This window comes from Mytilus edulis, chromosome 9 (assembly GCF_963676685.1).
Source record: "Mytilus edulis chromosome 9, xbMytEdul2.2, whole genome shotgun sequence".
In the NCBI taxonomy this organism is placed as follows: domain Eukaryota; kingdom Metazoa; phylum Mollusca; class Bivalvia; order Mytilida; family Mytilidae; genus Mytilus; species Mytilus edulis.
In genome coordinates, this window is record NC_092352.1 from 69,978,442 (window position 1) to 70,004,099 (window position 25,658).

At 32.0% G+C, this 25,658-nt stretch overlaps 1 protein-coding gene across 2 annotated transcripts; it reads right to left on the reverse strand.

The window, feature by feature from the left end:
• Window positions 1-1,320: 1,320 nt before the first annotated feature.
• LOC139488928 (uncharacterized) lies at window positions 1,321-24,697 on the reverse strand. 2 transcript variants are annotated; one of them, XM_071274907.1, is made up of 5 exons: window positions 24,567-24,697; window positions 18,156-18,224; window positions 15,842-16,099; window positions 7,313-7,450; window positions 1,321-5,890 (listed from the first exon to the last, which is right to left on the reverse strand). In XM_071274907.1, exons 2-5 carry the CDS (start codon window positions 18,187-18,189, stop codon window positions 5,670-5,672), a joined length of 651 nt encoding a protein of 216 aa, XP_071131008.1. In that variant the 5' UTR covers window positions 18,190-18,224; window positions 24,567-24,697; the 3' UTR covers window positions 1,321-5,669. The 2 variants fall into 2 exon arrangements, with proteins under 2 accessions (XP_071131008.1, XP_071131009.1); XM_071274908.1 differs by lacking the exon at window positions 24,567-24,697 and adding an exon at window positions 19,128-19,256.
• Window positions 24,698-25,658: the final 961 nt, after the last annotated feature.

The following is a 25,658-nucleotide window of genomic DNA, read 5'->3' on the forward strand; positions in this document are numbered from 1 at the left end:
TGATAAACTAGCTATAGTGATGACATATACGACAGTACAATAACCCGAGTACCTAGTCGTAATGATGACCTGTACGACGGTACAATAACCTGATTACCTAGCCGTTATGATGACCTGTACGACGATATAACCTGATAAACTAGCTATAGTGATGACATATACGACAGTACAATAACCCAAGTACCTAGTCGTTATGTGACATGTACGGCGGTACAATAACCTGATTACCTAGTCGTTACGATGACCTGTACGACGACATAACCTGATAAACTATCTAAAGTGATGACATATACGACAGTACAATAACTCGAGTACCTAGTCGTAATGATGACCTGTACGACGATACAATAACCTGATAACCTTGCCGTAATAATGACCTGTACGACGATATAACCTAATAAACAAGCTCTAGTGATGAAATATACGACAGAAAAATAACTCGAGTACCTAGTCGTAATGTAACATGTACGGCGGTACAATTACTTGACAAACCATATTGATGACCTGTTTGACGATGTAACCTGATTACCTCGCCTTAATGATGACCTACATGACTGAAAAATAACCTGTTTACCTAGCAGAATTGATGACCTATACGAGACAGCATGCAAGACATTCGCGGGTTTAAGAACTTGACTCATCGCAAGAATATCCTTCATTCTTTAAGGTATTGTGCGATGGTAAAATAAAATATGATATTGATGTATTTAGGTACTATATATTATGGAACAACCATGGACCCTACCTGGTTCCCAACTGAATAATACACTTGATTATAGGCAAGTGGATTTCAGTTTACAACCTATCCGTTTTTAGGTGCAGTATCTAAGAGTATACACACCTAATTACTATTTGGAAATCTGTGCCGCTTGACCAGAGGCAGAGAATCTTTACAGCTTTAACTATTGATGTCATACAACAATAACTTTTCCATTGTTGCGCCAGACATTTTCTATTATAACGTCAAAATTTTACGGGAACTGTTGTGGTGTCTAGTAATGGCAAACCAAGAGTGAGGAGGTGTATTGATGTATTTCAAGGTAGTACAATAACAGGCCCTATATAATTGATCTCTTAATGCTCTTCAGATATTTTTAGAATAACTCAAAAATTACAGCAGTTTTTCCTCTAGTCGTTCTTCTATTATATGCTCTTGTGTTCATGATTGTTGACAAGAATACACCAAAATACCCTACATTCATTCAAAGATTGGTTCAAATTTGTAGTGGTTTTAGGGTAGAATATTTTTCACAAAGTGATACCTTTTCACACTGAAGACTGAATACAAGTTTTCAGGTGATATATAACATAACAAACCAATAGCTTTCAATATTTTTTAATTATATAAAATTAGATTCAGATCTTTGTAAGCACAATTATTTAACCACAGCACCATAACATTATATTATATTCATAAAATAATATTAAACTTTATATATGCATCATTATTTTCTAATGTTACTGACTGTGTATATATATGAACAGATATCAAACAGAATTTGCACGATGCCAGTGTAAGATGAACACAATGAGTGAGATATCAAGAATGACATGTTAAATATAACAACAAAATTATTCAAACATTTTTAGCCAATTAAACAATTGATGGCAAAGGGAAATATCTCTTATTTGTGTGATGTGCTTCATCAAAATTGTGTAAAATAAAAACATTTCATTCACAAAAACAGCCTCTTATCAGGTTTGTGACCTATTACAAAAAAATATATATATGTAACTTGGTTGCAACCTATTAGTTTAATAAAAACAAAAAATGTGCTTTCTTATCCTGGTAAAATTAGATAAGGTTAACTGGAGCAGTCTTTTTGCTGTTGTCTGATCTATGGTCGGATTGTTGTCACTTTGACACATTCCCCATTTCCATTCTCAATTTTATTTTCAAGAAACAATGGCAAATTTTAACTATACTTCCAGCTGCAATTATTATATATGCATATCATTACAAAGAACATAGTCATATGATGTATACAAATCCTGCTTTGAACTACTGGATCTCTATACTGATTAAATATTTAATGTCGTATTAAAGTAAAAAATTATTTGCTTATCAAAGAAACAGCACATACAAATTCTTAAGTCTTCATGGTCTTTGATTTGATTTGATCTGAATTAGGATCAGACCTATGACCACAATCACCCTAGGCCTGCAAGCTACCACAAGACAACTAAAGCAATTCCGATATCGATATAGATAGTCCTGCAATATATTATTGATCAACAGCTAAACATATCTATTTTGTAATATAAATTTAAATACGTTTTTTTTTTAATTTCATTGGTTAAAGGTTAAAGAGGGTGGTAAAGGGGGGGTGCTTGCACGAAAAAAACGTGAAATAAGACATAATTTCACGTTGAACGAGAAATAATTTCTGTAATGAACGTTGCACGAAAAATAAATACTTTTATGTGAACTTTTTGTGACTGAGTCACTGTCTTCTTGTATATATTAACTCTTTGTTTTACTTGATATTCCCGATTTATACACATTTATGATATAATTGGTTTACGGCTTTTAAAAAAGTATTTCTTGACAATCTCTGCCAAGTGTTTGAATTTTATTTGAAAAAAACGAGCTCGCAAAATAAGACTTTGAAAATCACAATGCACGTAAAATTAAATAAGCAGAACACATTGAACGAGGCACCCGTCTTGCACGACTGAACGTCAAATAAAAAAGTAAAAACACGTTGAACGTGAAATAAAAAACGGCGATCACGTTGCACGAAAATAACCCTTTACCACCCTCGTTAAAAGATATCAGATGTGGTATGAACACCAATGAGACATCTACTCATCCAAGTCACAATTTGTAAAAAAAAATAAACCATTATAATTCAAAATACGACCTTCAGCACAGAGCCATTGCTCACACTGAACAGCAAGCTATAAAAGGCCCTCAAAATGACTAGTGTAAAACCATTCAAACAGGAAAACAAACAGTCTAATGAATCTATTAAAAAAATAAGAAAACAGAAACACTTAAGAAGTACATCCACAAACAACAATTTTTATCATTTTAACAGGCATTTCACTGTTCAACAAAAAGCTATTATTTATTAGTATAGTATGCAAAAAATAATTAAATGGTGAAAACAAGTATCCAGCTGGAACATGCAAATATGTCATAATCATAAATCACTAATATCCCCCAAAATAATGAATATACATTATCTGAAATAAGCATAGTTTTTACAAAAAAGTCATGTAAAAATATTTTCCACAACCAAATGTTAACAATAAAATTGAATAACAGAAAAGATTTGATAACAATGTCATGCTCGTTTTGTCATACAGTAAATTCAGAAATTCATGTTTGCATTCATATTATTTTATTATTATATTGTAAATTGATCACTTATTTACATACTATTTTGTTTTATTTTGTTGTTTGTTTAAATTTGGATTGCCTAAAACTTAGTGTAAATGTTTTATGACAATAAAATAGATTTAATTTGATTTGATTTGATTATGTAGATTCCAATAAAAAAGAACAAAAAAGGCAGGATCATGTTATGTGAATTCAAGATATCTGGCATAGATACAAATGATGCCATATTTCAGTTAAATGCAACTGTTTTTTTCACTCCTTCTTAAAACCTATCCTGTTTTTCCAAAAAAAATAAAACATCACTAAAATTTCTGAAATTACATTAAATCCTTTACCAGAGTACAAAATATTTTAAAATTTCTCAATTATATGTTTTACTCCTGTAAAAACAAATAACAGCTAAGAAGGTTAATATAAACATTAAGGAGTTGTTGATGGATGTAGGTAGACAAAATAAACACCATCTTAAACTGAGACATCATTCAATTTTTAAAAATAATTACAATCAGATTCAAATACAGATCATTAATATTCTTTTTTTGATTTCAAGAATTTGACAACAATGCATTCTTCTTTCTATTTCAAAAATGTTTTGGGATCCTTCACACATTCAAATATTTGAAGACTGAAATTTCATTTGTTGATTTAATTAAAGCAATAACAGAAAGTACAATGACGTGTTGTTAGATCTTGTAAGACACAATATCTCTATACTAATCTGATTGAAAAAAAAATGAAATTAGAATAACATATGTGTGCTTTGGGGTACCAGTACGTAGTGCAATTTAATCATATACATTTGTCTAGAAAATATATAACAAATCTAAAGTTGGACTTCCAGGCATAAAAAACTGGTTTTTTTCCATCTTTTAAACAGAATTCTATATTAGCTAACAAAATTCAGATATTTCAGGCAAGATATAGACAGATAAAATGAAAAAAAAATATATAAAAAAATTGTTTGCAAATCACTGAGTTGAAAATATTAAAAGAATATGGTAATACTTAGTTATTTCCCTTACCACATTAAAAACTGAATTCAAAACAAAATTACAGATACTGTGTGTAAACTCTACAAAAAAGGACCTGAAATACTGTTGATTTTTTATTTTAACAACATATTCCAAATACTCAGGTTTTGTTGTAGAGATACACACATCCTAATATTGGAAGCAAACTTTTCATTGGTTAACATTATAATGGTCACAACAGAAAGTAAAACAGAGTATTGTTAAATCCTTTTCAGCAAAGTGTATTTCAATTCAATTAATATTATTATATAATAGACCTCAGTCTCCTGGTCTTGAATTTTCCCAAAATATACCTTACAGATGATAAGATGACAAATCAGTTAAAATTTTCAATAATTTCATACAATTTTTAGTACTCAAATTTGTTTGGTTTTAATTGCTACAAGTCCTTAAAACATTATATTTTTAAGTACACTTTCTTCATTCAAGGTAAATGCATTTTAGTTAAAAAGAACACATCTATGTATCATATAAATTTCAAACTGTCAAAATACCGTAACCATGTAACCGATCACAACATAACATTAAAACATCATCATTATTTACATAAAAAAATAGAAACATGCAAAAAAACAATATTAGTAGTTGTCATATCAGTGACAAAATAAATGTAAAAGTTAAAGCACCATGTAAAAAATAAAGACAGCAACATATGTCCTAAGCAGGAAGATTCTAAATCAACTCAATGCATAAATTCATAAAGGGTTTAGCTGAAATAGTAATTGCTGATGTCAGTGTAAAAGTATACTGTTGACATAAAAAATAAAGAGTTCATTTATCAGTACAATTTAAAATTGAAGAAAATAGTCAGATCTTTATCTAGATGCTCTTTTTTTGTAATGAAGATTAGAGCATGTTAAAGTTTCATAACAATCCATGAAGGTTTGCAAATTTTATCATGTAAAACAATTCAATCCCAGACTGTATGTAAATAATGACTATACTATCAGAAAAATGAAAACAATCTATTTTCAAAAGTTGGCTTTAGACAATATCAATGATTATATCTTAAAGCTAAAAAATAAATAAAATGTATAGTTTGATTTATTATATAAGTTATACAGTAAGGGAGCTATGTAGAAAAAATAGTTCAACTTAAATGTTATAGTATAGAAAAAGTGTAGTAATTTTTTATCTAAAGGGATGTACGTCATGATAATTAAAATAGAATTGCACGTTTATGAAAAAGAAATTACCGTCTTTCTTAACACCCCCTCCCCTCCCCCTACAAAAAAAAATAACAACATAAACCTGAGAACTAAAGCACTAATATCAAACATAACATCCTTTCTTTACTCAGGTTTTAATTTTTCATCTTTAGTTACTGTTTTTATCATTTCTTTCAACTTGTTGTATCTAACGGGTAGAAGATCTTCTTTAGATGCAATAAACTCCTGCTTCAGTTTAGTTAGTCTGTTGTGAGCTCTTAAGAATTTATTTTCATACACGCTGATCATGTGTTCCTTGTTTTTGTTATCATCTTCTATCTCTTTCTTATGCATGTCAGAAAGATCTGTAATTGAAACAAGTAGAGTGAGTATTTATAGTGTCACAAATATGAATATAGCATGTGTCTTCTAAGTCTTAAAATAAATCAGGACATCACTAATAGTTTTTTAATTGTTTAAATTGTTTAACATTTGTTATTTTGGGGCCATTTATAGCTGACTATGCGGTATGGGTTTTACTCATTGTTGAAGGCTGTACAGTGTTATTTGGTCTCTTGTGGAGATTTGTCTCATTAGCAATCATACCACATATTCTGGTCTTTATTGCAACTTAGTGGATATGAATATAAAGGAAAATCGGTTATAGTCAATGAGAAATCCATATTATTCTTTCCAATTTTGTGCCCAAAAAAAATCCTTATCCATTTATATGCCAAAAAGCTCTTTTTGAGATTACCCAGACTGCTCTTTTCAAAATATTTCTCAAACAATTTATAATAGTTGCTGCATATCTTCAAAATGTGTGCAATCTTCCTATGAAGTTCAGGGATCTAGATTCAGGGCTTCAGAATTCCCATTTCCCGTTTCTTGGGGGCAGTAAAAAAATCATCGGGCAAGTGAAAACCCAGGTAATAGTACACTAGTTTTAAGGTGGTACCTAACACCTTAACTAAAATTAATTTGGCTCGTTTAATTTTCTTAAAATTTTGACAAAGTATTTACTTTGGCCCTTTGACAAAAATATAAAAATTTCAAAAAATTTGAACCAACCGTTTAATCAGAAAAATTACACTGGTTATATAGCAGTTTGACAAACACGTACTTTGATCATTGAGAAGCTTAATATTCCCTTAAGAACACAACGTCATTAAAACGTTCTGCTGATTTTACAGAGTTATCTCCTTGTAGTGTTAGGTACCACCTTAATTCGGGAAAGGAAATCGTCTTTACATGGTACTTTCCGGTTCGTTTTGTTCTTGTTTGACAAAGTCGTTTATTGGACGAATTCTAGTTTAGAAACTGATTCCCTGAAATTAAACTTGTTTCCTTGCGTATAGTGGTACTTTGTTATTATCAGTAAACAGTAATGGAGGTCATGAAGCCATGAGTGCATAAATATTTTATCTCTGCTGATTTATCAAAGAAACAGAAATTATTAGTCCCAAACAGTAATGTAATCAACGTTAACAAATTAAGTTGTTTATGTTTTTTAATTGTTCATTTATCAGCCTTTTCAGATTTAACAAAAAGTAAAATCACAAAAATACTGAACTCAGAGGAAAATCAATTCGGAAAGTCCATAATCACATGGCAAAATCAAATAACAAAACGCATCAAAAATGAATGGACAAGAACTGTCATATTCCTGACTTGGTACAGGCATTTTCAAATGTAGAAAATGGTGGATTGAACCTGGTTTTATAGCTAGCTAAACCTCTCACTTGTATGACAGTCGCATCAAATTCCATTATAATACGAAATCTTACTTCTAGTAACTGTTTTCATTTCATAAGAAGAATCGTCAGATTTGCCAGCAAACTGTTTACAGGTCTGTAAGAAACTAGAAGACCTTGATTGGACAGGCTGTTGTACTTGTGTTGTCCCTTCTGTACTATGGAACAGATCTAAAATGTACAATAACATAACCAAATAAATATTAATGCCAGCAAACTGTTTACAGGTCTGTAAGAAACTAGAAGACCTTGATTGGACAGGCTGTTGAATTTGTGTTGTCCCTTCTGTACTATGGAACAGATCTAAAATGTACAATAACATAACCAAATAAATATTAATGCCAGCAAACTGTTTACAGGTCTGTAAGAAACTAGAAGACCTTGATTGGACAGGCTGTTGTACCTGTGTTGTACCTTCTGTACTATGGAACAGATCTAAAATGTACAATAACATAACCAAATAAATATTAATGCCAGCAAACTGTTTACAAGTCTGTAAGAAACTAGAAGACCTTGATTGGACAGGCTGTTGAACTTGTGTTGTCCCTTCTGTACTATGGAACAGATCTAAAATGTACAATAACATAACCAAATAAATATTAATGCCAGCAAACTGTTTACAAGTCTGTAAGAAACTAGAAGACCTTGATTGGACAGGCTGTTGAATTTGTGTTGTCCCTTCTGTACTATGGAACAGATCTAAAATGTACAATAACATAACCAAATAAATATTAATGCTAGCAAACTGTTTACAAGTCTGTAAGAAACTAGAAGACCTTGATTGGACAGGCTGTTGTACCTGTGTTGTACCTTCTGTACTATGGAACAGATCTAAAATGTACAATAACATAACCAAATAAATATTAATGCCAGCAAACTGTTTACAAGTCTGTAAGAAACTAGAAGACCTTGATTGGACAGGCTGTTGAACTTGTGTTGTCCCTTCTGTACTATGGAACAGATCTAAAATGTACAATAACATAACCAAATAAATATTAATGCCAGCAAACTGTTTACAAGTCTGTAAGAAACTAGAAGACCTTGATTGGACAGGCTGTTGAATTTGTGTTGTCCCTTCTGTACTATGGAACAGATCTAAAATGTACAATAACATAACCAAATAAATATTAATGCTAGCAAACTGTTTACAGGTCTGTAAGAAACTAGAAGACCTTGATTGGACAGGCTGTTGAACTTGTGTTGTCCCTTCTGTACTATGGAACAGATCTAAAATGTACAATAACATAACCAAATAAATATTAATGCTAGCAAACTGTTTACAGGTCTGTAAGAAACTAGAAGACCTTGATTGGACAGGCTGTTGAACTTGTGTTGTCCCTTCTGTACTATGGAACAGATCTAAAATGTACAATAACATAACCAAATAAATATTAATGCCAGCAAACTGTTTACAAGTCTGTAAGAAACTAGAAGTCCTTGATTGAACAGGCTGTTGAACTTGTGTTGTCCCTTCTGTACTATGGAACAGATCTAAAATGTACAATAACATAACCAAATAAATATTAATGCTAGCAAACTGTTTACAGGTCTGTAAGAAACTAGAAGACCTTGATTGGACAGGCTGTTGAACTTGTGTTGTCCCTTCTGTACTATGGAACAGATCTAAAATGTACAATAACATAACCAAATAAATATTAATGCCAGCAAACTGTTTACAAGTCTGTAAGAAACTAGAAGTCCTTGATTGAACAGGCTGTTGAACTTGTGTTGTCCCTTCTGTACTATGGAACAGATCTAAAATGTACAATAACATAACCAAATAAATATTAATGCCAGCAAACTGTTTACAAGTCTGTAAGAAACTAGAAGACCTTGATTGGACAGGCTGTTGAATTTGTGTTGTCCCTTCTGTACTATGGAACAGATCTAAAATGTACAATAACATAACCAAATAAATATTAATGCTAGCAAACTGTTTACAGGTCTGTAAGAAACTAGAAGACCTTGATTGGACAGGCTGTTGAACTTGTGTTGTCCCTTCTGTACTATGGAACAGATCTAAAATGTACAATAACATAACCAAATAAATATTAATGCTAGCAAACTGTTTACAGGTCTGTAAGAAACTAGAAGACCTTGATTGGACAGGCTGTTGAACTTGTGTTGTCCCTTCTGTACTATGGAACAGATCTAAAATGTACAATAACATAACCAAATAAATATTAATGCTAGCAAACTGTTTACAGGTCTGTAAGAAACTAGAAGACCTTGATTGGACAGGCTGTTGAACTTGTGTTGTCCCTTCTGTACTATGGAACAGATCTAAAATGTACAATAACATAACCAAATAAATATTAATGCCAGCAAACTGTTTACAGGTCTGTAAGAAACTAGAAGACCTTGATTGGACAGGCTGTTGAACTTGTGTTGTCCCTTCTGTACTATGAAACAGATCTGAAATGTACAATAACATAACCAAATAAATATTAATGCCAGCAAACTGTTTACAAGTCTGTAAGAAACTAGAAGCAGAGCTCCAGATAAGAATTCATAAATTGGGTTTTTAACCCACCATTTTCAAATATAATTGGGTGATAAAGTTTTTTAATTGCATGATCAATTCCAATTCACCCCTCATGTTAATATCAAATTGGGTTTTTCACCACCAAGCTCCTTAATGTATTGGGTTTTTCATCAACACAATATTGAATATTTAGGCAATAGCAACCCCAGATTTTTTCCATCTTAAATATGTTTCTTTCTTTGTTTAGCTGTTTTATTTGGTTAAGGGTTAGGGTTATTTGCTAGCTGTTTTATTTGGTTTATTCACTGAGGAGCAATTGTAGGTTTAATTTGTGTTCCGTTTCAAACCTTCTGCCAGTTTTGTATTTTTTCATATAAACTGTAAAAAAACGGATATGTATATGCACAGGCACTCGTCTTATACCTTTATATAATAAATTCTGAGACCAGTGCCTGTGTGTGTATTCATTAATTAACAGTAAAATGAAGAAAAAAAAAATAGTATATAAACTCTAATTATACTTGAATGGTTTTGTTTTATTCCAATTTTCATAAACCTGGGTTTAGTTGTCTTTAAATAGAACTTTTGGTTTCTGATGCTTTATCATGTCATAATTGATTTGGCCTTTCACTTTTTCCAACTGATTTCGTTTTTGAGGAAACCCTGTTTTTATTAGCAATGTTCTCGTTTAGGTATGCACACACGCCCGTGTGTTCGATGGACGCTTCCTAAAAACACTGGCTGAGTCTTGTTATCATCATAACTTTCCCTCAGCTTTTCAAAAGAAGCAGAAAACATGCTTCTGTATTCAATATTTTTACCGGACATTCACTTTCGTTTTAATTCAATGTATGTTATGATAAATCCTGAGCAATGCGAAAAAAATATGACTACATGACACACGCTAATTGGATAAACACCGAGAAGATCGAAATGTTTTCAAAAACACGTGTACCCTTTGAGCAACGGAAAACTCTAACAGGGACCCATTTCAGCTACTTGATGCAGGGATCTATTTTTAGAACGAAAGGAAATTTCCAATTATAAATATTATAAGAATAGTTTACGCGACGATTGTAAACAGATAAGGGTAAATAACGCAAATGGAAGCCAATAAAAGGGTCGAGAACTCATGGTTTTGGCATATTATTGGGTTTTCCTTTGAATTAATTGGGTTATTGAACCCTGCAATGGGCAATTGCATTGGGTTTTTTATTCTTTGTATTGCGTGATCACGCAAATACGCAGCTTATCTGGAGCTCTGTAGAAGACCTTGATTGGACAGGCTGTTGAACTTGTGTTGTCCCTTCTGTACTATGGAACAGATCTAAAAATGTACAATAACATAACCAAATAAATATTAATGCTAGCAAACTGTTTACAGGTCTGTAAGAAACTAGAAGACCTTGATTGGACAGGCTGTTGAACTTGTGTTGTCCCTTCTGTACTATGGAACAGATCTAAAAATGTACAATAACATAACCAAATAAATATTAATGCCAGCAAACTGTTTACAAGTCTGTAAGAAACTAGAAGACCTTGATTGGACAGGCTGTTGAACTTGTGTTGTCCCTTCTGTACTATGGAACAGATCTAAAAATGTACAATAACATAACCAAATAAATATTAAGGACAGCAAACTGTTTACAGGTTTGTAAGAAACTAGAAGACCTTGATTGAACAGGCTGTTGAACTTGTGTTGTCCCTTCTGTACTATGGAACAGATCTAAAATGTACAATAACATAACCAAATAAATATTAAGGACAGTAAATTCAAAGTGATCATGACAAAAATGGCCCCTGGTAGTGATGAAAGAATAAGTGTACAATAGGGTACATATGAAAGCTTGTAATACTCTTTCAGCTTATACATTCTAGTTTACCTAGAGATCAATTTCAATCAAACTTTGTCTGTGAAAAGAGCACAAGTCATATCATTATTTTACTTTAGGCCTTTTTTTTTTAATTAGTTGGTTTACGGATCCGCCGACCCGATTTTGTTTAAAAGTGAAATAAAATTAAAATTTTGATTTCGTGTTGTTTTTTATTCCGCCGACCCGATTTTTCGAGTGCTGTGAATAAAAAAATCCGAGGCGTTCCAAAACGTTTTGTCTGTGTCAATAAAGCGTTTGTAGTGAACGGCGTATTTTGAAAAGCTTCGAAATGACGCAGACAAATGTCCCACCTGTAACAGTTCCGGCAAGCTACCTGCTGTCAGAAATGCTATGAAGGTTCATGGGAAGAGGAAAAACTAAAGAACTATCTGCAGTTACCTGTTGAAAATAAAACATTGATCTCAACTTTTTATTTCTTTGCCACCATTTCCACTTTTCAGCGAAAGGGATTCATGCATAATTTAGATGCTAACAAATTTCTTGTCTGTACAAAATATGTGTTTTAGTCAAACTTTGGTACATTGCTATTTCTTCATCAGCATGATAGGATCATGAACACAGTTGATTATCAAACATTTCATAAATCAAAGAAATTTGTTTATGTCAAGTATATTGTCCTCAAAAGATTTTTGGGTCAAACATGCACATATATTCATACGTGAAGACCACGTGCACCTTAAATGTGATGGTATTGTGTTCACCTGGAGAGTGAGAGATCTTGGGTTTGAACCTTGACCCGGTCAAATCAAAGACTTAAAAATTGGTATCTGCTGCTTCTTCGCCAAGCACGCTGCAATTGCAATTATTAAAGGAGTCAGAATAATGTGTTTGGGTAAGGTAACATATCTTTGGGGGAACTGTTACCTTGTGAGCTACCACATTTAAATTCTGGCTCAGTGTGTCAGTTTAGCATTTCATTTCTCATTATCATATTCTCATCCTAATTATGCATCTGATTAGCCACTAGACATTAAACAACAATTGACCATCCATCCATCAAATGCAAAGCATATCAAGATAAGAGCTAAACTATTTCTCCTCCTCAACCCCTGTAATGTCATGAATGAACAGCATTTTTTTTTTTTTTTCCTCCAACTCAAATTTTTCAGAACAGTTATACGTGAACAAAAAAAAAATCGAAGATTGCTATTTTATTTTTATTTTTTTTACCTCCTCCGACCCTAACCTTTGACACTAGTTGTCCGTAAACCAACTAATTAAAAAAACTAGAGGCTCTAAAGAGCCTGTGTCGCTCACCTTGGTCTATGTGCATATTAAACAAAGGACACAAATGGATTCATGACAAAATTGTATTTTGGTGATGGTGATGTGTTTGAAGTTCTTACTTTACTGAACGATTTTGCTTCTTACAATTATATCTATAATGAACTTTGCCCATTAGTAACAGAGAACTATATTTGGTAAAAATTTACATAAATTTACCAAATTAATGAAAATTGTTAAAAATTGACTATAAAGGGCAATAACTCCTTAAGGGGTCAATTGACCATTTAGGTCATGTTGACTTATTTGTAGATCTTACTTTGCTGAACATTATTGCTGTTTACAGTTTATCGCTATCTATAATAGTATTCAAGATAACCAAAAACGGCAAAATTTCTTTAAAAATTACCAATTGGAGGGCAGATAGATATTGACTTGATTAACAATTAAACTTCTTGTCAGATTTGCTCTAGATGCTTTGGTTTCATAGTTATAAGCCAAAAACTGCATTTTACCCCTATGTTCTATTTTTAGCCGTGGCGGCCATCTTGGTTGAATGGCCAGGTCATCGGACACATTTTTCAAACTAGATACCCCAAAGATGATTGTGGCCTAGTAGTTTCAGTGGAGATTTTGTAAAAGATTACTTAGATTTATGAAAAATGGTTAAAGATTGACTATAAAGGGCAATAACTCCTAAAGGGGTCAACTGACCATTTTGGTCATGTTGACTTATTTGTAGATCTTCCTTTGCTGAACATTATTGCTGTTTACAATTCATCTCTATCTATAATAATATTCAAGATAATAACCAAAAACAGCAAAATTTCCTCAAAATTACCAATTCAGGGGCAGCAACCCAACAACCGATTGACCGATTCATCTGAAAATTTCAGGGCAGATAGATCTTGACCTGATAAACATTTTTATCCCATGTCAGATTTCCTCAAAATGCTTTGGTTTTTGAGTTATAAGCCAAAAACTGCATTTTACCCCTATGTTCTATTTTTAGCGGTGGCGGCCATCTTAGTTGGTTGACCAGGTCACGCCACACATTTTTTAAACTAGATACCCCAAAGATGATTGTGGCCAAGTTTGGATTAATTTGGCCCAGTAGTTTCAGAGGAGAAGATTTTTGTAAAAGATTACTTTAATTTACGAAAAATGGTTAAAAATTGACTATAAAGGGCAATAACTCCTAAACGGGTCAACTGACCATTTTGGTCATGTTGACTTATTTGTAGATCTTACTTTGCTGAGCATTATTGCAGTTTACAGTTTATCTCTCTATAATAATATTCAAGATAATAACCAAAAACAGCAAAATTTCCTCAAAATTACCAATTCAGGGGCAGCAACCCAACAACCGATTGACCGATTCATCTGAAAATTTCAGGGCAGATAGATCTTGACCTGATAAACATTTTTATCCCCACGTCAGATTTCCTCAAAATGCTTTGGTTTTTGAGTTATAAGCCAAAAACTGCATTTTACCCCTTTGTTCTATTTTTAGCCGTGGCGGCCATCTTGGTTGGTTGACCAGGTCACGCCACACATTTTTTAAACTAGATACCCCAAAGATGATTGTGGCCAAGTTTGGATTAATTTGGCCCAGTAGTTTCAGAGGAGAAGATTTTTGTAAAAGATTACTTTAATTAACGAAAAATGGTTAAAAATTGACTATAAAGGGCAATAACTCCTAAACGGGTCAACTGACCATTTTGGTCATGTTGACTTATTTGTAGATCTTACTTTGCTGAACATTATTGCTGTTTGCAGTTTATCTCTATCTATAATAATATTCAAGATAATAACCAAAAACAGCAAAATTTCCTCAAAATTACCAATTCAGGGGCAGCAACCCAACAACCGATTGACCGATTCATCTGAAAATTTCAGGGCAGATAGATCTTGACCTGATAAACATTTTTACCCCTGTCAGATTTGCTCTAAATGCTTTGGTTTTTGAGTTATAAGCCAAAAACTGCATTTTAGCCCTATGTTCTATTTTTAGCCGTGGCGGCCATCTTGGTCGGTTGACCGGGTCACGCCACACATTTTTTAAACTAGATACCCCAATGATGATTGTGGCCAAGTTTGGTTTGATTTGGCCCAGTAGTTTCAGAGGAGAAGATTTTTGTAAAAGTTAACGACGACGGACGACGGACGACGACGGACAACGGACGCCGGACGCCAAGTGATGAGAAAAGCTCACTTGGCCCTTCGGGCCAGGTGAGCTAAAAAGGCCTTAGTAAGTATTATACAGACAGTTTCATAGCGAACGCTTACATTAACCAGCATGGGGATATTCCATAAAGAGAAAGAATTTTTGAACTGAATGCGGTTTGTACTAGCTGACTGTCTTTCATTCTGGAACAATCAACATACCAAAAAATGAATATTTCTATGTCATTTGGTCTCTGGTGAAGAGTTGTCTCATTGTTTGTCTATTGATCTTCTTCTCTCTTAGCTATGGCATTGTCAGTTTATTTTCGATTTATGTAAAAATTGAGAATGGAAATGGGGAATGTGTCAAAGAGACAACAACCCGACCATAGAAAAAACAACAGCAGAAGGTCACCAACAGGTCTTCAATGTAGCGAGAAATTCCCGAGTTTGAATGTCCCACTGGTATCTTTCATCTCTTAATCTTATTATAATGTAGAATAAATCTGTTGGATTTTTGTCATTAGATTGCTGTCTCAGTCTATCCCAGACTTGTTGTACAGCATACAAACAAAGAGGGAAATAAAATGATGCCACCAAAATTTAAACTTGATCTGTGTTTTGTGGTAATAAGCATTGTGTATAAGTTTTATTATATTTGGTTGAGGCAAACTCAAGTTAGAGAACAGAAACCAATTTTGGGACATACTGACATACATACAGACAGAGAAGGGTAAAACTTCATGCCCCCTCCACAATAGCTGGGGCATAAAAACAACAAAAGACACAAACCTTTAACCCCTTTATGTTTAGGAATCTTTGGCATCTCCGCCTGTTGTAGAACCTGGTCAGTTGTTGCTCTTCTTATCATATCTTTCAACTGTGGGTATCTCAGTACCATGCTGTCTTTAGATTGTTCATATTCCTGATCAAGTAGCTGTATGACCTCATAGGTCAGTTTGTACTTCTTCTTCAGGTCATTTAGTATCTTACATAATCTTTGGTTTTCTATCTTCAACCCATCTTTAGTCTGTGTTGAAAGTTTCTGAACTAAAAAAAAACCATAAAAATATTAACTGTGGACTTGTTAATATTTGAGGGATACCAATTTTTGTGGGTAAAGGTGAAATACATTTCTAAATGTTTACTTAAGTGCTAGCTATATAGTCTACCTAAGAATTAGGCAGTGGTGAAAACATGACAAACAAAAACCCACTCAGGTTGACATTAATTTATGTTCAAAATGATGCAAAAATATACCATTCGTTTCCTTGTCCTGTTCTGGTAACTTGAGATAAAATTTGGTTAAAATGCACTAGAAATTAACAATTAAGGGGAGCTAACTCTGTAATTTGCTATCATTCTAACCAAAGTTTATCTATAGATTTCTCAAGTTACCAGACCCGCAGATACTAAAGACCTACCATTTCTAACACAGGACAAGTGTTATTTCAAAATAGGATGGCTAGGTAGGTGGGTTTTTTTCAGCCATGTTTTGATTTTTTTTTAAATTGCCTGATTCTTACAAAGACTGGCACTTAAGTACAAATTTTCTGTAGGATTTTATGCAGACTTTGACAATTTCAAGAAATCAAATATTTACTTTTGTACAAATTTTCCTCAATCTATAAACAAATGATAAAAATTAGTACCCACAAACCAATGACAATTATAACATGCTATGAATTAGGTTAAATAGCTGATCATTTTCAATATAAAATTAGATTGCTTTATTCTAATTTGATATTAAATTATAGGTTCATGAACTAGTGAAATGCTTTCCATCAATAGTATGAATAACTAACGTTTACCTAAAACCAGGGATGAAGTAATCATGGTAATGATCTGGATCAAAGTAATTTTAATTGACTTTAAAAGATTTATTCAAATAAAAAGCCCTCAGCAATTCTCTAAACACAAGCAAGAAGAATCTTTTAATGTGAACTATATATATAAATAGAAAGATATAAATAGAAAGATATACATATATAGGGTAAAAATGTCAATGAGAAAACAACCAAATGATCCTTTGAATAAACTGATTCTTAAAAGGTTATCAATGTACCATTGTAGTATGATGCATCATCATGGTTTTTATTGGTACTTAAATATTGATTTTGTTTTTTGATAAATAAAACATGAATATGTAAACTGTAACACAGTTAACGTTATGAAAACTATTGGTCTACTACATTGTAAGTACTTATATATTGGCATTCCACAAGGTCATGATTTGCTTAGCCTGCTTACCACGTTGTAACACTTAATTTGTTTAATGTGTACATGTACTGACCAATGTTTTGTTTGGGACACCACAATTTATCTATTATAATTTGTAAGTTGTAATTTGTTTTGAACTAGCTATCAGTATCTGTAATTACTCACAGATTGGTACAAGCACTGTAAGTTGTGCCTTTTGTCTTAATGTTGGTTGACTTTTGTATTTTGTGCCAACCTGAAGCTATTTCCAACTGATTTTTCTTTTTTTTACTCTTATGTAGTGATGTCACACAAATATATACCAGGTAAGCATGGTAACGGGAGGTAACATGAATAATACTTGCACATTCTGCATGTGCCCGTCCCAAGTCAGAAGCCTGCAATTCAGTGGTTGTTGTTTTTTACTTCTTATTAAATCTGCTTTTTTTTATATAAATAAGGCCTTTGGTTTTCTTATTTGAATAGTTTACAATTTTGCCGTTTTTTTTAGCTGACTATAAGATATAGAATTTGCTCATTGTTGAAGGCTGAAGGGTGACCTATGGTTTCAAGTGTATCAGCAATCATTCTACACATTCCTATTCCTACCTTAGCTTTTTCTGGCATGACTTTTAAACTTACAAAATCTTTTGTTTGTTCCTGAAACAATTTGAACTTCATAGTTTCATAGGTTTTCCTAATTTTCTGTATGAGAAAACAAGACCCCTGAACTGACATATGTTTTACGTTTTGTTTGTTTCCTTCTCATGCTTATTTCAAAAGGTTTTGTTCTAGAATGACCTTTGCACTTACCTTTAACAATGTTTAATTGATTTTTTTCTTTTATATATTATGATTTGTTGCGAAATGACCTTTAACACATGTTTAAGTCATAATATATACTTACCTAAGTTCTGTTTTCCTTTACTTGTTCCCGACATTTCTTAGTTCATTTATTCTGTGCATTCTACACAATCTGAAATTATCATACAAATTAGTGTTATTGATCTGTTTCCTCCCAAGCAAGATCTAGCTAGAGCTAGTCATACTGTAACAGATGTCATTAAATGTTTTGACAACAAAATACAATGCCTAAAGTAAATGGATATGTTATAAAGATACTTATCAATACACAACGGGATTATTGTCATCACAACAATATATAGATTATATAGATATATTATTTTTTAATTGCATGACTGTGAATTCACTATCATGACTTTTTGAATATTTATGGCAAGCCATTTTACTATCTATACTAATGACTAACTTCAAGATATCTTATAGAACTCTGGAGAAATCTCATATGCTGTATATAAACATTAATTTTCGAGGGGTTAACATTTTGTGGTTTTGTCTCTATACAAGATTTCGATGGGATTTACTTCGTGGATATATTTTTCCATAAAATAAACGAAATAAAATCCTCCACGAAAATTTCTGCTTTTACAGTAGTTTATAAAATATATCATATAGCATGTATTGCATTGTATAAGATATACATGTATCAGATAAAAATTTATTTACAATATACAATGTATATATATATCTTTACAACAGAAACAAATATAATCAAACTATAATGAATTACAAATGTAACTTTGAACATAATTTCACTTTCCTATTAAACATTTGATCTTCATGATCTTATAATGTTTATTCAAAGAATTTAAATAAGAGTCAACTTAATAATGCTCCCCATTCCCCAATTCCCACAATCAATATACTGGTGGCACCATTATAACAGATTGTCAGTGATGTTGAAGATTTTTGGGAAGTTTTGGCTTTGATTGTTTGCTGTCTCCTAACCTATTCCTAGCATCTCTTCCTTCAAAATTAACATGTTTAATGATAAAATTATTGTACCTTAACTACTTACAATATTGCTTTATAAGCTGAAATGTCATTGTATTCCCAGCTGAACTAGAAAATCTGGTGACATTTTCATAAACACCAATTTATATGTACATTTTTTATTGTATTAGGAAATGAACATAATTATTGGGGACATTTAGAATACCTAATTCCCCTCACAATCAATATCTAAAATGGTCTTTACAGGCTATATTTTTCAGAAACCAATCAATATTTATAATATTCAATATTTATAATTTTAGTACTAAATAGTATGTAACTGCAAAATTATATATGTAAATGTGTTCTTATGTATCTAAATATATGTTTGCACTTATTTCAATTTCCCCAAATGTGAACCTCTTTAACATTACTAATATTGCCATCCAATGTAATGATTTCCTGTTTGATCAATGTTTATTATTTTGTTGGCTTTGTTAGATTATAAACTTTTCTCAACAAATGTTACATGCATTGTCATGATTGTACATGTTGTATACATGTATACATGTTTATCAATTGACAAGGATGCACAAATTAAACTTGGTATTTGTGCAACATGTACAACAGCTTAAATTTCCTTGTTGCAATAAATATATTTACTACATTTGAGTTTTGAAAATTATCATTTATAATTGTCAGCAGATCACTATTTCACCCTTCTTAAATATGCTTGAAATATTTGTCACTTGACATTAATCATGTTAATACAAAATGTAATAGGTGCATTTGTAATAACACCCTGTAAAGTCATTTGAAAGTGGAAAGGGATCGGTATAACTTGTAATAACTTGTTTCCAAATCCACTATAAATAAATATGTTTAAACTAATAAACAATCAATCTTCTATACTACTAGAACACACCCGTGATATCGCGGGTCCGTGACTGAATTAAAGTATATAACTATGCGCAAGCCTTATCTTAGTATTAGTACTGTCATCTGATAAAGTCATGCCGACTATAAGATACACAATTTTCTCTGCTTTCAAATCTTTCTGTTTGAACCCGTCGAACTGGAACTTATCAATTATTGGTAATATTAAATATTTGGAAAACAAAAGGTCCTGGAATGGAGTATTTTTTAATCAACAGCATTGTCCTATATTAGTTATAAATAAAGTTGAATTCTTTGTTTCGCTGTTCTACGTCATGCCCGCTAACAAATTGAAACTTATTTTTAGTCCAGATTTTTAGTATTCGTATTGTTATCTTAGAAAGTCTTACGGATTAAAATACTACAATAGGTAAGAATTTGACAATTTAGTAGTGTCAACCCTGTGATTATGACCCGTTTATATAGCATATTAATCCTGAATACATCGTTTGGTGGTGCGCCTGTCAGATGCGGAACGTACAGATAAGGTAATAGGTAACAGGTGATTATACTATTGGTATCGATATCGGACTCGACCTGGAACTTCCTAATTATTGGCGATATCAATTACGTGGAAAACAAAAGGGCCTGGAGTGGTGTAATTTTTAATCTACACCTTTGTACTATATTAGTTGTATATAAAGTTGAATTCTTTGATTTGTCGTTTTTACGTGATGACGGCTGACAAATTGGACCTCGTAATTTTAGTATTATAGATATATACATGTACATGTACATCCATGTATTTTTACATGTATATGAATGTAAAAATACAAAAATGTACTTAATTTGTCAGCAGGAATTCCTTCTAACTACTGTTACTCTACATTTACATTTTAAACATGTTAAACTCTAGCATGTCTAAAAGAACATGTAGAACATGTAGAATTCTTAAAAACTACTTCCATGACTTCGGGAGTTCTATAAGATTTGAGATTTATACTATTTATTACTTCTTCACACTAAACCCAATTGATTTCATTGAGCATTCTTACATTTTTTGTAGATTGGCCTTTCATGTAAGGGTTTTGCACATTAGTGAAGGTTGTATGGTGAATTTTAACTGCTTACATTAGTCGGTTACATTAATTTTGTAGTTGTTTAGAAAGTTATAGATGTCTCATTAGCAAAAATACCACAATGCATATATGATAACAAATAAATGAGAAATTCTGTGATTTTGTAGTACATTTAATACCAAAACTCTTAAACATGGTAATGTTACACCTATAGGATTAGAATAAGATTACATCCAATAATCATGATAATTAATCAGTAAAATTGAAAGAAAAACAGTTTTGCTTTAACTAAAATACTAATATTTTAAAAGAAAATAGAGGTAAATGTACATATGTAATTATGATTGATACTAACAAGTGATTTTCATGTCATTATCCTTTAGTAAGTACAAAGTCATGACCTGACATGACTGGTCGTCCTATAAACACAGATGTTGGGTCTGATATTGTGATAATGTTAGCAACATAATGTACATGTTCATTGTATAACTAGTCCCTTGATCATAAATATTATCTTATTAATGCTACAATTAAATTAAATCACTTTGTCTTGTGATTTATTTGTAGTTACTTGAATTGGTGATTATCAAAGAACAACAACTCTTCCTTCATGTCCCTCCAAAATTTCTGGAAAAAATGTTACTTGAATCAGGGATTTACATCCCACATTAGAAGTAATTCCCCTGAATGATTCATTGTCCTGTAGTGAGTGATATTGTTTGCCTTAAGTTACTGGAGAATAAAGGCTTTTTCCCCTGAAGAAGAATCCCAATTTGAAAAAAAAAAATGGCTTAGAATTATTCCCTAAAAGACAACTTTTTTCCCAAAACTGTGCAGTCTCAGTAGTAATTGTGCATGAATACAAACTGAAAAACACTCATTTATACATTTTCATGCCTAAAATGAATATATGTGCAGATTTGAGGGTTTATGTATCATCAATGACAATAAAGGGTCATATTTCAAATGAGGGTTTACCTCTTGAAAGGGGGTCTGCAAATTGAAGTTCCAGCCAAATTCATGGTTTATTATGAATTTCCCAATATGATAAAAATGACGCATATTTTCCCAATAAAAAAGGGTAGAAGTACATGTAGTTTTAAAAAAAGCCAACAATATCACTGATGTATAACCAAAAATTAAAAATAATCAAAATTGTCCTTGTTCTTTTTTATTCATGGTATATCGATTGAAATAATAATCATGATAATGTATTATATTATTTTTAAGTAAGAACCCTGCTTTGTCTAACATGTCTAGGCTATACTGTGTAATTCAGCTTAGTTTACATCATAAATGTATGTCAATTCTTGAGAATGAATTGAGTGCTGGCAGAAACTGAGAGCAAAAAAAAAAATCCAGCACTACATGTACATCAGTCAGAGATCAGACATAAATAAGTATAAATCTGCTTTTGTCTTTTACAGGTTTTAACATGAAGGTTTCAAAATTTGTTTCCCTTTAATTTAAGACAAATTATGACTCCTATAAGTCGAATAGTGCTAAGCAAGAAATATTTGACCCGAATTTAAAAAAATGCAAATATTGACTCCTACAGGTCGATAAGTTACCAAAATTGGTCAAATTCAAGACCCAAGCATATTTTTAAAAAGGTCACACATTTACATGAAATTATGACAACACTGAAAGACAATGCTATTTTTTCTAAGGAAAAATAAGCATGAGAACCTAAAAAATGGAATTAATATTATAATTTACTTTACAATGCAACCATCTGTAATCACACAAAATGAGGAAAATTTAATCTATGTTACATGTACATTTGTAAGTACAAATGTTCAATATAAAGATAATTAAATATAAATAGCTGAGGTCCTTGTGAACTCTCATACAGATTTATGAGTTCATAGAGGGTAAACTTTGGCCACCAATTAAAATTAAAATATTCATAAACATATTATAGACCTAAAACAAGTCTGGTCATATTCTGACTTAAATAATTCTGAAAATGAAAGTACATTTTTACACTAAATTCATTTTTTGACTAACATGACTAAAAGAAATGCACTATGAAATAACTACCAGTCAGGAATACTACTTTTAGACAATAAATGAAAATAAAAAAAAAATCCCACCTGCTCTTTCTACATTATATTTCTCAGGTAGTATATACAGTCTGTTGTACTAATTTTGCAACAAATTATATCAACATGATCAAAGTTATAGAAAACTTCATAGGCTCTAACTCAAAATGATAAACAATTATATGTACATTTTGTACAGGGTGATTTGAAATCTTGAGACATCTTCCTTCAGTCAAGGGTCTAACTTAAATAATTTATTAAAGAAAAATAACATACATGCTGTTATTGTGGGCTAAAATATCAAAAAACTGTGATAACATATGTTATGTTACATGTACATGTTTCAAAGGGAAAATATACAACCTTTCTTTTGATATCATAATTTTCTTTAAGGATACTAATCTTTGCAAAGATATAACAGCTCATAGTTTACAAATCATGCATAGTACACCTATGTTATTACAGAAAATATATTCCTGCAATGACAAAAGGGTGTTATTACAGCTTCTCTGTATCTCTTTAAAAGCTTTGCTCTGACATCATGCAAACAATGTATTTCAATTCATTGTAAGAAATGATGATCAGAGCTTGTAATGAGGCACTGTGCAAGATTCCAAGTGTCTCATTTACTCTCAAACAGTAAATTTCATGCTTGTAATAACTTATAAGCCTTGTTATTACAGTTTAGTTTGCGATTAAAAGCCTTGTCTCATTGATTTACATTGTACATGTACCATGGTTGATCGAAATTGTATTAATGGAATTAGAAAATTAGTTATCAAGGTAATATATATTAATTTACTGTGCAAAGTTTTAAGAATTTCCAAGTGCTCATTAAAGATAAAATATTTATGATATGTTTAACGGATAACAAACATATGTTATTACAGACTAAGGAAAAAAGAGTAGACAACTCATGAAAGTGTCTGTAATAACACATGCATGTTATTTTTCTCTGATAACTTATTTAAGTTAGACCCTTGACTGTCCAGTCCTTAGTGCTAATTTTTAACCTAATACAGATGGACAAAATCACTGCTTTAAATTCATGACCCAAGTTTTTTTACAGCTGAATTTCATCCACCTACTTGCTAATTGAGGCATAGAACATGAAGAATTACATTTGGCAAAGGCAGATCCCCTGTTTATGGGAACATTTTGGTTGGTTATAAATGGAATTCCTGAAGTGTGACAGGAGCTGGTCCACCTCTTAGGCAGTAAGTGGGTCCCCACTAAAAATCAAGGGACGATCTGTGTGTTTTCAAACCATGTTACTGTGCCTCTGATGTCCTTTGCGGTATTATGGTCCTAGTTTAATTAAAATAATGAAGTCTTGAGAGAGAGGAATCAGTAATCTAGTTTATTTTTCTACTGGATTATAATACTGTTCACTTTTTTGTTTTTGTTTTTAAACTTGTCACAAACTTTTTAGAAAGATTCTATGGAAAAGATAACAGAAACTGAAAAATCAATTACAGAATATTTGATTTGCTATTTACAGAAAAAGAAAACACTTTTAAATACCTCCTCCAACATGGTTAAAAGCAGGTCTACTGGCTTCAGTAAATCATTTTAAAGCATAGCTGAGAAATACACCCAAAAACAATGTTGTGGAAAAAAATAAACCGGAAGTAAGTGACGTGGCGGTAAAGTGTAAATTATGATATTCACCTAACACCACCTGCATAACCTTCTTCTTACATGTATGTCCTTAGGGAATGGTCATTATTTATCAGCTGAGGGGGTCGGTTCAAATTTTTTATATAAAATTTTATGTTGGGGACCCTCCCCCATTATTTTATAAAACCACATAATGACCCCCCCCTAAGAACATAATTTCAAAAGTTTGACCCCCCCCCCCCCCCCCCAAAAAAAAGGATTCCCAGTTGTGTTGATGAGATGATGACCAGCTGCATAGTAACCGCTTTGAGAAGCTCTGAGTATAACAAACAGCCTTTCTTCTTGTTTTTTTTTTTCAAAAAGGAATATCTGATACGTGTATGTATAAAAATAGAAAAAAATATACAGAAAATTGTATGTTCCAATTTATTAATTTATTTTGCTGCAACCTATAATTCTACAAATTTTATCAGTATATTGGTAGATAAACTTTCAATATTGACTGTTATTTTAATCCCAATCACAGGCCCTTGTATCTTATTTTTTTAACCTTTGAAATATCTAGTTATGAATTGGGGGGGGGGGGGGGGGGGGGGGGGGGGTCAGGATTCCAATGTACAAATGATTAATTAAGTGCAAATAAAATAACCCCGATTAAATGGTTTTCATGAAATCAAACTCACTGTTTCCTGTGGTCAAAATTAGGGAGAAACTTATCATAGAGTTGTTAATTTATTGATTGTAAATTTACACAACTGTGATAAGGAGTGATCAGATTCACTGTCCTTGAGAAATTAGGCATATCCTGATGCATGGTGCTTTACAGTTTACACCATCAAAGATTTAATAAACAGACATTATTTCACAGATCGCACACTCACTCCAATTTTGTAAACAATTTATATACAAGTCAGACATAAAAACCTTTATTGTGTGACCCCCCTAGTTAAAATATTTTTTTTTATGGTAACCCCCCTAGTGGTATGATATTTTTGG

What these genes read in the sequence shown, in the direction of transcription:
- LOC139488928 (XM_071274907.1), bottom strand. Translation starts at nt 18,189, where the DNA reads ATGTCGGGAACAAGTAAAGGAAAACAGAACTTAG. An exon ending in TAAACATAAAGGGGTTAAAG is followed by an intron (nt 7,451 to 15,841) that starts GTTTGTGTCTTT and finishes TGTACATTTTAG; the next exon opens with ATCTGTTCCATAGTACAGAA. An exon ending in AATGAAAACAGTTACTAGAA is followed by an intron (nt 5,891 to 7,312) that starts GTAAGATTTCGT and finishes TTTCAATTACAG; the next exon opens with ATCTTTCTGACATGCATAAG.